Source organism: Oryzias melastigma, linkage group LG16, assembly GCF_002922805.2.
Source record: "Oryzias melastigma strain HK-1 linkage group LG16, ASM292280v2, whole genome shotgun sequence".
Lineage (NCBI taxonomy): Eukaryota > Metazoa > Chordata > Actinopteri > Beloniformes > Adrianichthyidae > Oryzias > Oryzias melastigma.
In genome coordinates, this window is record NC_050527.1 from 20,151,363 (window position 1) to 20,165,853 (window position 14,491).

The 14,491-nt window shown below is 41.3% G+C and overlaps 2 protein-coding genes across 3 annotated transcripts in view; one reads left to right on the forward strand and one right to left on the reverse strand.

The window, feature by feature from the left end:
• Window positions 1-4,648, reverse strand: part of LOC112143338 (2-iminobutanoate/2-iminopropanoate deaminase) — a 6,655-nt gene extending 2,007 nt beyond the window's left edge. The window contains exons 1-5 of one of the 2 annotated variants that reach the window (XM_024267222.2): window positions 4,553-4,648; window positions 3,875-3,941; window positions 3,469-3,574; window positions 1,621-1,675; window positions 1,480-1,548 (exon numbers count right to left, since the gene is read on the reverse strand). In XM_024267222.2, the coding sequence (XP_024122990.1) occupies window positions 1,480-1,548; window positions 1,621-1,675; window positions 3,469-3,574; window positions 3,875-3,939 (295 nt within the window). In that variant the 5' untranslated portion in view covers window positions 3,940-3,941; window positions 4,553-4,648. Of the gene's footprint in view, window positions 1-1,479; window positions 1,549-1,620; window positions 1,676-3,468; window positions 3,575-3,874; window positions 3,942-4,046; window positions 4,189-4,552 lie in introns of those variants that run through there. The other variant, XM_024267221.2, reaches the window with a different exon arrangement.
• Window positions 4,277-14,491, forward strand: part of pop1 (POP1 homolog, ribonuclease P/MRP subunit) — a 14,524-nt gene continuing 4,309 nt past the window's right edge. Inside the window, exons 1-14 of the mRNA XM_024267219.2 lie at window positions 4,277-4,630; window positions 4,894-4,989; window positions 5,979-6,154; window positions 6,231-6,491; window positions 6,561-6,648; window positions 7,260-7,438; window positions 8,118-8,371; window positions 8,444-8,537; window positions 8,614-8,722; window positions 8,794-8,913; window positions 10,177-10,298; window positions 10,411-10,602; window positions 11,691-11,845; window positions 12,374-12,604. Of these exons, the coding sequence (XP_024122987.1) occupies window positions 4,501-4,630; window positions 4,894-4,989; window positions 5,979-6,154; window positions 6,231-6,491; window positions 6,561-6,648; window positions 7,260-7,438; window positions 8,118-8,371; window positions 8,444-8,537; window positions 8,614-8,722; window positions 8,794-8,913; window positions 10,177-10,298; window positions 10,411-10,602; window positions 11,691-11,845; window positions 12,374-12,604 (2,207 nt within the window). The 5' untranslated portion in view covers window positions 4,277-4,500. The remainder of the gene's footprint in view (window positions 4,631-4,893; window positions 4,990-5,978; window positions 6,155-6,230; window positions 6,492-6,560; window positions 6,649-7,259; window positions 7,439-8,117; window positions 8,372-8,443; window positions 8,538-8,613; window positions 8,723-8,793; window positions 8,914-10,176; window positions 10,299-10,410; window positions 10,603-11,690; window positions 11,846-12,373; window positions 12,605-14,491) is intronic.

Here is a 14,491-nt window from a genome sequence, read left to right on the forward strand (position 1 = left end):
TTATCGATATCGTGAGCCATGTATCGCGTATCGTATCGTATCGTGAGGTACCCAGTGATTCCCAGCCCTAACATTTATAGTGGCTCTTTTTGCGTTCAGGTGATCTCAGTTATAAAATGTTGCTTTATACATAAATTAAGTTCAGTTAGCATTGAACATTGGCTGACGAACATCCTGATTTTTTTATGAAAATTTCTCACAAGAATAAGCAAAAATACAATGAACAAACAAGGGCTGAACTACTGGGATTTTGGTGTCTCTGAAAAGCTGCAGTCAGAATTTGAAACCAAAGAATAGGATGCTTTTCCCTTTGCTTGGCCCTTTTCACAACATCATGTGTCAAAGTCAAGGCCCGGGGCCGGATCCGGGTGATTCTATCCGACCCTCCAGATCATTTTATTTTTTTTATTACTTATGGCCCGATGTTATAAATATGTTAAAAAGCTACAGTTTTAAAAATAAGCATTCTGATAGTTTTTTGGATTATGTTGGCATTTACTAAGATTTTTTAGGCTGCTTTGGAGTTTGGCTAATATTTCAGCTACATGCTAGCTGTTTTGGCTAATTTAGGATTTTTTCAGTTTTTTATGATATTTTGAAGTTTAGCTATTTTTTCCTTTTAGTTTTTTTTAGGCAAATTTTTCATTAAGCTAATATTTGAGCTGGCTATCAGCTTGAGCGTTTTCATCAATTTCAGCATCTTCAGCTATCAGCACTTGCATCTTCAGCAGCCAAATTCAGCTTACAGCATTCACACTAGCATTATTGCGGGCGATGCTATATATCTAGTTCATAATTATGTTAAAAAGTTACGATTTTAAAGTTTTACAAATGTATTCTTATAAATGTTTGTCCTGTTCGGCCCGCGACCTAAGGTGTTTTTTTGGATTTTGTTCCATTGTACGATTGAGTTTGACACCCTGCCCTACATGGACAGTAGGAAAGTTCAACCCGCTGGCACCTAAATGAGAGTGAAATCAATAGGGAGGAGGGCTTCTTCTTCATCTATAGAGGGTCACATGTGTCTCATTGTCTGCTGTTTAGATTAAACTTAATCCACTGACAGCAGCAGCTCAGATTACCCTCTGTGAGGCTCGGCTGCTCTTGTTCATGGAGTGATCCGTCTCATAAAGCCACTTTATTTTCCTCTTTGTCAGCACTTTTGTTGGTAAGTGAAAAACTGAACAATGCATGTTGTAGAATTCAGGGCTGTGGGTTCAATGGAATGAGGCACCTTTACGGTTAATTAAAAAATGAACAAAAGACTTAAAAGGAAGTAAAAAGAGAAATATTTATGTCTTAGTACACAATGTAAACACTGTCTAAAAGAGTTTACACAATACAAAGAAATGACATGTCATTTGTGAAATAAAAAACACTCAGATTATATCACTCTCTGGGTTCTACTGACACCTAGTGGCCATGTTTGCATTGCACCTGGGACGTCCAGGAGCGGATCAGGAAAAGCCGGACACTCACACTGCTTGTAAACGTCGTTCACGCTGGTGAAGTCGTTCATGTTGGCGAGGAGCACCGTGGTTTTGACCACTGCACAAAACAAACCCATCATGTGACCTGCATGACTGGAGGGACAAATGTGCATAAATAAAACTTCATTACCGTTTTCATAACCACCACCAGCAGCTTTAAGGATTTCACCCAGGTTAACAAGAGCCTGAAGACAAAGGGGAGGAAATGATCAACGGATAACAACATTTGAAATGGAACATTTTAGCTAAAACTAAACTCTTCTGGATCTCTCTCCACAAAGAAAAACTGGATGGATCTGCTTTTTTAGTGAGAAATTAACATCTTTCTGCTTTCTTTTCAGTGCAGTTTACACAGAAATATCATTTGTAGATTTGTGATCATTAAACTTTGCAGGAAAATGATCAGTTTACTTGATCTGCAGCTCAACAAAGAAATCAAACCCGTTTGTTAACTCAGACTGCAATAGCCAAAACAAACGGCATCTTAAGCCTCGTTTCCACTGAGCGGTCCAGAACAGTATTTTGTGGAACAGAACGATTGGGGCGGAGCCGCTGTAGCACACCCGTTGACTGGTAGAAAGTGATGACATCATTAGAAAGGACCAATATGGCGGTCATTTAAAAGAACATTTCCAGCGTTTGGAAGCATTCGGGTTTTTGTGGTTTCCTGTGCACTCTTTTGGTCACGATTCTAAATTTAAAATACCTGCAAACAACAGCAAAGAACTGGTGGAAATGCAAACGTTCCTCGCCATCCTTTGGCGACGGTGCTAGCTGTCTACACCACACGTCATAGAGATTAATATCACTAGAGATGACACGCAGGCTTTTTACTATTGTCCGAGATACGTAAAGAGCGACGCCATATTGGAATGGTATAAAAACAATGAGACATGGTTCAGCAGACACAGTAAAATGAACATAAAATACTTAATTTTGGTCAGATTTTAAAAAGGAAAAAACTCTGATCATCAGATAAATAAGTAATCATGTTTTTGTACAAAGTGCAACAAATGAACGACATTTCAAACTTTATAAATAAATATGTTGTTAAATAGTAAACAGAATGCATACCTGATGCATGATTGTGATTTTATTCAAACCAACAAACAGACTGAGATTTACACAAAATGTTGGACTCTTCATCTCTAGTGATATATCTTGTCGACGCATGAGCTATGAAAACAAACCGCTGAGTGGAAGCGTAGCTTAACCGAGTGGAGACGCTCGCCAGAATTAACTGGACCATGGCGTACTACTCCTTCCTGGACTGGGCCGGACCGCTCAGTGGAAATGAAGCTTTAGTGACACTTTACTTGGGGATTTGAGTCCCATTCTAATCATCTCTTGATCCATTTCAAAATCGTTCCCAGTGGTCTTTTAATAATGATCATGCTGTTTTTTCACCAAAATAGAAAACCTGTGTGCTTTTCTAGGACACATTTTCTGCAGAGCAGCAGGAGCTCATCAGAAATTCACCTCTGAGTCGTGGCCGGGACTGTTGGCATGGAGTGAGTCAGCCCCCTTCCTATCATCCATTTGTTTACATGCTCTCCCACTAGCTTACAGCCCCTCACACCCTCAACCTAATATTAACGACAAAAATGGTGAGCAATAACAGAACCGTACAGTTCTGATCCAGATTCCAGCTCACACCAGGAAAACAAAGACGTTCATGGATCTATTAGTCTATAAGTGGATGCATCGGAATGGGGAGGAGCAGGAAGCTTGTGGGCTGCTGTAGTAGCTTCTACATTACAGTTACAAGCTTCGTCCAACTGCTTTGGTCCTGATTCATAAATATGTGAATAAAGAAATACTCAGACATGCAGTTTGAAGCTTAATTTGTCTAATATAAGTCCATAATTATCAGAAAAATACCACAAGAACATGTTAAAAACACTATTTTCTTTAGATTGAGTCTTTGACACATTGACAATGCTTTAGGCTAAGGTTTAAGGAGAAGCTCAGTTGTTACCTGTCTGGTTTGTTCCTGAACGCCTCCTTCCACCAGCTGTGTGGTGACTGGATCCATGCCCAGCTGTCCTGATATGAACATGGTCCGGTCGACCAGCACCGCCTGGCTGAGACAATCAACAACTTTATGTTAATAATTACACAATATTCTGCTTTAGAGACCAGATTTAACAGACTCATATATAATTAAGTTTATCTTTTGTCAAACCAAAATCAGAATTAAAAAGAGAGAAGAAAGGAAGATTATTTATTTATATGTTTAAGTATGTGAAATATTACAACTAAATTCAAGTTTTCCCAAAAGAGCTTAACTCCTCCACAGCTGGAACAGTGCAGGATAAAGTCCACTTTGTTAAAGCATGCACTTTGTCCGCGCACAGAGACGTCCGGACTCGAACTTCACTCACCTGTATGGACCGATGGTGGCAGGAGCTTTAGCTGTGCTGATGATTTTCTTGATCAATGCAGCCATGTCTTATGGTGAAAGCAGGTGTGCAGAAGTGAAGTAAACACAACTATCCAATTTATAAATAAAGATTTGAAAAAAAAAATGACGGAGACCTGTTAGATCCGCCTTACCGTAAATGACACCTGACAGTCGCAAAATGTTTTAACTGTTTAAAGATAGTTATTTTCTGGTTCCGTCTTGTAAAGTGTTCCAAATGATATCACATTTTTATAGTAAACCAGGAATAAATGTGATATCCCCAAAAGAGAGATTGCTGTGAGCGCGTTTTGTCCGAATTCGCTCATGTAGGAAAATGAACTACAAATTCCAAGAGTACCACGAACCCGGAAGTAAATTGACGCAAGCTAACATAATTAGACCCACATGGTTGTTAGCTGTGACAACATTAGACTTAATTGCGAGATAGACATTTTGAGTTAACGTCTTTATAGATTATTTAAGTTTACTCTAGACCAGAGTTTGTGGACATAAAAGTTCTAATTCAGTGAGAGCTAACGTAGCTAGCTGGCTAATTTGGGGTTGTCCGCTATTTATTTCTGCATGTTTAGTGGCGGTTAAGAGAACATGATGTCAGCGTCCAAAGTGAAGATGAGGGACAGGAAAATGAGGGACCAGCCTGCCAGTGTGCAGTATTCGTCTCCTTCCGCCGCGGTGGGGAGCAGCAGCCAGAACGGACGACAGACGCAGGACTCCGGTATCCACACACGGCCTACCGTCACGAGCGGGGTCAGCAGGGCGGCCGGCCCTTCTGTCACCCTGCTGTTTAATTACAGCACCGCCGTAGGCTTTATGATTGACATTTATGTGATGTCACATGTGTCTGACACAAATATAATATGTTGTCTTATTCACTCTGTTTTTAAAGCCTCTAAACGTCCTAACCACGTGACTGATACTAATCAAAACAAACAATCTGAAAAGAACCAAAATGCTGTTTGTTCTGATCTGTTCCTCTAGGAAGGCAGACGAACCCTCCTCCCAGGACTGGATGGGTTCGTGGATATCATAGAGATGGAGGAGGTTACACGAAGGAGATGCCCAAATACATCACCGGTGAGGAGATGCTGCACTCCTGTTGTATGGAGCTAAATTAGTGTCAAATTATTTGAAACCCAGAAAAAACAAATTGAAATAATATTGGTGTTTTGGCCAAAAAAAAAGTAAAATGTCCAAAACATTTTGCAATTAAAAAATAAACTTCATTGTTTTCAGCTTCAAATGTTCTGGTTTTTAGGTTTCAAAACTCAAAATTTCAATATCAAAACTTTTTTTTTCCAGTTTCAAATCTTTTTTTTTCACTTTCAACTCTGTATTATCATAGTCTGAAGTTGTCTTAAAATGGGTGTAAAAAGCAGAGTTTTATCGCGTACAAACCGCACGTCCAAAAAGCCGTTCTAGCCTGTTCAAAGCGCCATCTTATTATGTTAGATACAGGCATCAAAAACGTCCGTATGCTTGGATAAAATGGCTAACCACCCTCATTGATTTTGATTGGTCCTTCGTGTTAGCCGCGCCACAACGGGGTGTTTTGAAATTGAAATTTTCAGATTTAAAAAAAAAAAAAAAAAGGTTTGAAACTGAAAAAAAAAAAGTTTTGAAATTGATTTTTTTATTTTTTTTTAAACCTAAAAAATTGAACATGTGAAGCTTAAAATAATTAAGGTTGTTTTAGAATAGCAAAAATTTTAGACATTTCACTTTTTTTGGCCAAACACCAATATGTTTATCAATTTATTTTATTTGGGTTTCAAACAATATTGGCCCCAATTTAACTCCATACTGTTGTGTTTTTGTCACTGACCTCATTTCCGAGAGGAATCAGTTTATATGCACTACATCAACCAGATGTTGCATGACATTTAGGAAATCTAAGTATTTGACTAGGGCAGCGGTAACCCTGACAACCATTTTTTCCTTTACCATTTGATGCCTTTTCTTTTCTTAATAAAAACAATAGTTGAAAAACCTTTTTAAATGATCTGTCAAATCAGCTTTTTAGGCAGTTTGTAAAAAGTCCTTCAATTGTTCTCCTTCTCACCAAGCTGGAGGGTTTGCCAGAGCCAGGGCTGCAGAGGTGAAAGCCATGTTGAAAGCCGTGACCAAGAGAACGGGCAGCAACCACGTCTTCCAGGCTCTGCCCAAACACATGAGGAGACGGGCCATGAGCCACAACATCAACAGGCTTCCCCGCCGGCTGAGAGACGTGGCCAGCAAAATGGTAACTTTCCAGAAATTTTTCAGTCCTTTTAGGGATTCCTTCGCGCTCCGTGTTCTCACTTGCGTTCCTCCATCAGCGGGAAAAGAGCCTCCTGGCCGGCTCGAAGAAGAAGAAGGAACTAGCAAAGAGCAAAAGTCGCAAGGCTCGCCGGCGTCATGGCAACCTGCTGCTGGAGTTCAATCGCAGGCAGCGGAAGAATATTTGGTTAGAGACGCACATTTGGCACGCCAAGCGTTTCCACATGGTAAAGAAGTGGGGTTACTGTCTCGGCTACCGACCAACGGACAAGTGCTACCGGCCGTGCTATAGAGCCATGAGCAGCCACTGCCTGCTGCAGGTAAGACACCTGGACATTTCTAATGTAAGTGAAAACATCCGGGAGATAAACCTGACTTTATCTGTGCAGGACATTTCTTATTACTGCTGCATTGAGCTGCAGGGAGAGGAGGACAAGCTGCTGACTGCTCTGTCTCAGCTGACCAGCAAGGAGACCGGTGAGAGCCGGTTACACGTCTGTCTTTTTAAAGACCCACTTTGATGAAAATGCTGCTGGATTTTTCTGATGATGAAGGCCAAGTATTTCTGAGTATTCGATTCGAATCGAGCGCAGACGAAAAAAATGCAGTTTGAAAAATTTTTAACGTAGAAAATACACTGGGCAGGCGACAAACTCCCTCCTCTGCTCCATTCTGATTCATCCACTTACAAATGAATAGATCCATGAACGTCTTTGCTTTCCTCGTCTGAGCTGGAATCTGGATCTAAACTGTACGACTGGATTGCCCTGATGTTGCTCAACATTTTGGTTGCTTTGCTAATGTGAGGTTGGGGGTGTGAGGGGCTGTAAGCTAGTGGGAGAGCATGTAAACAGAGAGCTCTCAGCAATGTGGAGCGAATAAGGGGGTTGGGGTTGCTCCATGCCAATTACTCAGGCAAATTCCTGGTGCTCTGCAGAAATTATGTCCTAGAAAATGTTTTTTTTTCCATTAAAAATGGCATAATTATAATCAAAAGACCACTGGGAACAATTTTACAACAGATCTAAAAAGGATCATATTGGGACTTTAAGCAGTGATGGCTTTAAATTGTGATCTAACTGTTGCAGGCCCTACATTTGCTGCAGCTGTGTGTCTGTCGGGATGCAGACAGGGCAGCGTAACGGTGTACAGAGCAGGGCAGTACCCCTCACAGCCTCTGGGCCCCGTCACATTTCTCTGGAGACCCCGAGCAGACGGCTCAGCCGGCCGGCAGCTGTGGATCTGGGCGCATCCCGCTCTGAAGCAGGTAAATAGAGGATTTTAAATCTTGGGGGGGTATTTGGATTGTCAGTGTGAACTAGTGCTGCCACAAATGATTATTTTAATACTCGACTATTTTTTTTGATTAGTTGAGTAATTGGGTAATTCGCAAACTGGATGTAAAGCACACATCTTAACCATCATTAGCTTTAAACTAAATAAAAACTAGATATGTAGCATTACCTGTGATAATGCTAGTGTGAATGCTGTAAGCTGAATTTGGCTGCTGAAGATGCTGAAATTGATAAAACACTAAAGCTAATTGCTGAAATGGCTGAAGCTAATAGCCTGATAAAATATTAAACTCCAAGATAGCATAAAAAACTGAAAAAAGCCTAAAATGGCAAGAATTGCTACCATGCAGCTGAAATATTAGCTAAACTCCAAGATAGCCTGAAAACTGGAAAAAAGCCTAAATTAGCCAAAATAGCTAGCATGTAGCTGAAATATTAACTAAATGCCAAAATAGTCCAAAAAGATAGGTAGAATGCCATTATAACTTTCAACTTTACTACACTCTGACTCCATATAATATAAAGTAACAACTGATTGACCATTAAATTAGTCGTTGACTATTTTAATGGTTGATTAGTCGACTAATCGTGGCAGCTCTAGTGTTGACCAGTCGCAGCAAATTGGTTCCTTTCAACCACTGTGTTCTTCAGGATCTTCTCCCCGAGTTGCAAAGAGTGTGCGAGTGCTGTGAGGCGGTGGCCACACCTGCAGAGTCTGCCTCCACGCTGCAGTCAGAGCCAAAGCCAGAGGTCTCCCCTAAAGCCAAGCTGACACCTGGAGGAAAGAGGAAACGGAGCCGTGAAGACGGCAGTGGACCTTCTGCCAAGAAGATCTTAGGAGATGGAACCAGACCAGCCGGCACTCCAGTCACCTGGAAGTCCAGCTCGACAGGAATCCTCATAAAGTCAGTGTATGAACCCAGTGACTCTTTGGAGGTGATTCTGTTTCATTCACATTATCTGGTCATCCGTCGTAGTGATCTCACAATGGAGATGGTGCGTTACCGCCTGATCGGACCGCAGTCTCATACAGTGCTAACGGAAACCTTGGAGGCAGCCACAGACTGTGATGTGAGTGAGCTGGAAGGGTTTTCCTGAAATAAAATAACTTCACCCACTGAATCACAGACGGGTTTTTGTTCGTAAGGAGGCGGGTCAGTCCCAGGCTGCTTCTCTGTGGTGGCCTCAGCACTGTAGAGATGAGAGGAAGATGAATCTGCACCAACGACAAGCGGACGTCTTTAACACACTGAGAGGTTTGTGCTTTGCTGCTTTGTGGTTCTCCTTGGTTCTGATCTCTAACGGAGCTTTCATGTCACACATGCAGACATCTATTCATCTGGAGAGGTGCCCGCGGGCACAGTGCTGGGTCTGACTGTGGATGACCCCAGGCTGACCCTACCAGCAAAGAAGGTTAAAGCAATGCCCAGTGTAAACCAGAGCCAAGGTAAAATCTGACCTTCTGGACAGACTGGAGGGCGGGTCCTAGTGCTGTACATGTCACTACATGAGCTGCTGTGCTAGACTTTCTAACTCGGTCTTTAATGCAACTGAAGGTCCTGAGGGTGTTTCAGTGAGTACGTTTCTGGTTCTGTGCTCCTGGGGGCCTCTGCCCAGCCATGCAGATGTTCCAGGTTCGAATCCTGGCAGGACCTTGTACTCCAGGCTCACCCTCAGTGACTGAGCAGCCAATACGACCTTTAACTTCCCATGGAGTAGTTCAGCTCAGACCTGAACATTCAGTTTACAAGAACACTCAATGAGTAGAAGTGAATACTTTATTCCACGTGTCAAAGTCAAGGCCCGGGGGCCGGATCCGGCCCTCCTGGTAATTCTATCCGGCCCTCCAGATCATTTTATTTTATTGTTATTAATGACCCGATGTTATTTTGTGCTTATTTCTAACTTGTATAATTTTGACAAAATATATTTTTACGGAGAGTAAAATATTGAAAGTAATTTAAGGTTTAAGTTGATTTATACTGGAATAATAGTCCAGCCTTTTTATTATTATTTTTAATGTAAAAAAGTTACAGTTTTAATATTTAAAAAATTGTCATTCTGCTAGCTTTTTGGACTATTTTGGCATTTACTAAGATTTTTTAGGCTATTTTGGAGTTTAGCTAATTTTCAGCTATATGCTAGCTGTTTGTGCTAATTTAGGCTTTTTTGGTTTTTAGTTTTTTAGGCTAATTTTGAATTTAGCTAATATTTTAGCTGGCTATCAGCTTCAGCAATTTTAACCATCAATTTCAGAATATTCAGCTATATAGCTTCTTCAGCGGCAAAATTCAGTTTACAGCATTCACACTATCATTATCTCAGGTAATGTTATATATCTAGTTCATAATTATGTTAAGAAGTTATGATTTTAAAGTTTTAAAATGTAGTTTTAGAGTGTTCAATAAATGCTTATCCTGCTCCACCCGCAAAGATGTGTTTTGGATTTTGGCCCTTTGTTTGATTGAGTTTGACACCTAAACTCCAAAACAGCTAGCAAATGCCAAAACCATCCAATAAGCTAGCAGAATTACTATTTTTGAAACTTTAAAATCGTTTCTTTTGAACATAATTGTGAACAATAACCCAGATCCGGGCCTTGACTTTGACACATGAGATTTATCAGATGGGATTTAGAGGATTGAAGGACGGCAGAGCAAACCGTCTGATTTCTGGCTTAATTTCAGGAAAGTTCTGTTTGTTTCCTCAGAGGCAGACGAGGAGAAGAGGCGGCAGCTGATGTTACGAGGAGTACCGGAGCTCTGCAGCCAGAGCTGCTTGTGGGATCAGACTGTGCGTGACAATGTCACAGAGAACAAGATCTCTGAGCAGGTTCATCCTCGATCTCCATCTCTCTTTGTAGCATCTCATTTTTTCCTGCAGAGCTTCTTCTGCCTCTTCATTTCTGAGCAGGTGTCATGAAGCTGTCTGTTGCCGCCTGCAGGAGCTGAACCGCATGAGGAGTGAGCTGCTGGTTCCAGGTTCCAGGCTGAGCCCCACTCCACCACAGGGCCGAGTCCCAGTCCTCCTGGTTCATCAGCCAGGCAAGCAAGTGGGGACTGACATGAGCTCCTGGGGGGCTGGCTGGGACCTGCTGCTTCCTAAAGGCTGGGGGATGGCCTTCTGGGTCCCACTGGTAAGTTTTAAAACTCGTTGAATATTTCAGTAGTTTCAGGTCATGTTAGTTTGGTTCCCAGTGCTGCTGCAACAACATGCGCGAACATCCTTCAGCCTTCTGTAACCCTTTAACACCGGAGCTCCAGTGTTTAAGTGCTCTGATTTACGGTAACTCAAAGGAAAAAATAGGCCACATTTGAGTCGCAACCCACGAGATTTGCAACTCAAATGTTGTTGGTCTTGAGCCGCAACCAAATCTTGTGGGTCACGACTGAAATCTTTTGGCCCGCGACCCATGACATTTGAGTCACGACCCACGAGATATAGTTATGGGTCAAGAGATGTGGCCGTGACCCATGAGGTTTAAATCGTGACCCACAATATTTGAGTCGTGACCCACGATAGTTGGTTGCGGCTCAAGAGATTTGTCCTACGAGGTCTGTGTCCCAACCCACAAGATTTGAGTTGTGATCCACGAGATTTGAGTCGTGACCCATAAGATTTGAGTCGTGACCCAAGATATTTGAGTCGTGACCCAAGATATTTGAGTCGTGACCCAAGATATTTGAGTTGTGACCCACAATATTTGAGTCGTGACCCAAGATATTTGAGTCGTGACCCAAGATATTTGAGTCGTGACCCACAAGATTTGAGTCGTGACCCACAAGATTTGAGTCGTGACCTACGAGATTTGGTTGCAGCTCAAGAGATTTGGTCGTGACCCACGAGATTTGGTCAGAGCTGCTTGCAGGACCTGCCCCTGCTGGCTCGTCAGAAATAAAAACAGGGTTAATGCACGTAAAGCCATTACTGAAATTCTCTTTTATCAGTTAAAAGAAATCACTCCCATTGAATGTTTCTGCTCTACTGCAGGAGCAGACAGAAATAGAGAAAGAGAGAGACCCGGGCTTCTCTCCTAACCCTTCAACTTAATAAAGATAAACATCAAATGGATTCATTTCTGTGTTTTTAATGACATTACCATCTCCAGAGTGCTCTATAACCATCTGATGATGCATCTTGCAAACTTCCCCTCTTTAGCTCAGCAGTGCGTGTTCATGTATTTCCCTTCAGTCTTACAGTATTTGCTTCACCTGTCCTCTCCAGGTGTATCGAGGAGTCCGCATAGCCGGGCTTCACATGAGTCTGAAACGATCTCAAAACCAAGGCGCTCCCCACTTCCCCCACGATTATCCGGACTGTCCTGCAGGCGTTCGATTCCAGGAGGAGCAGGAAGCCGAGCTCCTAAACAAGTTCAAGAGGTCAGCCGTAAACCGATGATAGAAAAAACCGATTCTGTGTGTGATCATGTCAGTGATTTACTAACTCATTCCTGCAGGGACATCATGTGTGTCCAGTTTGGTGCATTTAGTGTTTTAGCCTCCAGTTGGGATGTCGGTCTGCTGCAGGGAAACAAACCAATCTAAGATTCAAATTTGTTTTCAGTTAATTTCTCAAAAGAAAAAACAAACAAAAAGCTTCAGCTGTTATTACTGTTATAAGGTGATATATTTATTCTGGACCTGCTGATGTCTGCTGCTGTTTAATTGCACAAAGACCTCCCAGAATTGTCTATTTACTAATCTGCACCTTTAGGAATCCAAAGGTTGTCAGGAAACTTGAGGTTGAGGAAGAAGAGTTCTTCTGAAACCTTCGAGTCCGGATCATTTTCATGAAGTGGAAATGTTCTCAAGGACGTGGATAGGATACTAATGAGGCCGCTCCTCAATTCTCCCTCGCATAAATTGGCAGGAGAACCTGACAGTTTGACCTTGCAACCTTTTCCACAGGCATCCACCCGCCAAAAGGACCAATTACATTAAACACGGCTGTCTGGCTCCTTTCCGTTGCCCCTGGCAACAGCTGGTGGAGGAGTGGGAGGTCCTCATGAGGCAAGGAGGAGACGTAGGAGATGAGCAGGTCCAAAGCACAACCAAGCAGGAGGAGGAGGAGGAGAAGGAGATGACGTCACAGCCGGATCACTCCGGGACCAAACCTGAGAGCGGGTTCACCGTCATCAGGTCTGCATGTGTTCCACATCGTCTGCCTTTCATGCAGCTTCTAGCCACTGGCCCACAACCTTTTTACACCCACAGAGTGGTTGTGTGGAGGAACCCCGCCCCCCTTCCCTTCCACATTGCTGAGGACTCTAAACAGGGAGCTTATGGCCCACCTAGTTTATTTTCCACATCACACATAAGCTCTTTGTTTGAATAAAGAAATACTCAGAAATGCTAGTTTAAGCTTAATTTTCTTTATTTATGTCCTCCATCATTAGAAAATGCTAGACCAGGGGTGTCAAACTCAATCAAACAAGGGGCCAAAATCCAAAACACACCTTAGGTCACGGGCCGAACAGGATAAACATTTATTGAACATTCTAAAACGACATTTTTAAAACCTAAAAACATAACTTTTTTTACACATAATTATGAATAATAAAAAGACAGGAATATTATTCCAGAATAAATCAACTTAAACCTTAAATAACTTTCAATATTTTACTCTCCATTAAAATATGTTTTTGTCAAGTTAGAAATGAGCACAAGATAACATCGGGTCATTAATAACAATAAAATAAAATGATCCGGAGGGCCGGATGGAATTACCCTGAGGGCCGGATCCGGCCCCCGGGGGTTGACTTTGACATGTGCTCTAAACCGGTGGTCCCCGGGCCGCAAACAGAAAAAAAGGGCTAACTTAGATTATTTCTATTTAGTTTACTTTCTGATCCTGAAGGAAGTTTTATTTTGGAAAACTGACAGATTCTGTTCACAACATTCGTCTTGGTCACCGAACTTAGTGGTTAGCTCGATATCTAAGTTAGTGGCCCAAAGCTTAAAAGTTAACAAAACCCAAATAATATCCATTTGGAAAGTTTCTTTAGTAAGGAAACTGAATAAGAATCTTTGACTTCAAAGAGCAATAAAGCTGCTGTTTGCAGACAAAACCAGGAGTTTTCCTCGACATATGGAATTACAGACAGTTGTTCTGGTGTAGCAGAAGCCACTCTGTCCATAACACGGCAACAGACTCGACTGTTTCACACACGCAGATAATAAAGTTACTGACAGGGTGGATTCACATTATATTATATTTAGAAAATATCAGTTTTATGACATTGCATCATTTCGTTTTGCTTTATTTATCCATCACACCTTTAAAGAGAAATACCATGAAAAAACAACTTTTTGAGCTTTAAGTGTATTATACTGTTAATTCCTCACTATAAACTGAGAAAGAAGATTCAATCAAATAAAGTTGCTGATTTGAGGAAACTTGTAAAAGGGACATTTGAGAATTTTCCTGAATTAGGTTCAGAAACTTTAGCTCAGAAAATGTTCCTTTGTGTTGAAAAAAAATACCCAATGAATGAGGATTTATGTAAAGACAAAATATGATCAGTCTGTTTGTCCTGAAAGATAATCTGAGCCTGGATTGAGTTAAAATGACATTCTATAGGAAAAGAAAATCTTGTAATGTTGTTTTATGCGTTTTAAAAAATCAGAAACGAGTTCTACAAATCAACACTTTGTTTCATTGAATCTTCATCTAAAAAAAAAAAAAATCTGATATTTTTAGACTTTTTCAAATTAAATATCATTTTATTTTGAAAATATATTTTCAGAAACCAGAAGCTTAAAAATTCTAACTTCAGCCTAGTTTGAAACGGTCTGTGAAAATATAGTCTAATTTAAACCAGTCTGTGGCCTGAAAGGGGTCTGGGACCATTGCTCTAAGTTATATGTCATGTGTCAAAGTCAAGGCCCGGGGGCCGGATCCGGCCCTCCAGGTAATACTATCAGTCCCTCCAGATCATTTTATTTTATTGTTATTAATGACCCGATGTTATCCTGCTCTTATTTCTAATTTGTATAATTTTGATGAAATATTTGTATGGAGAGTAA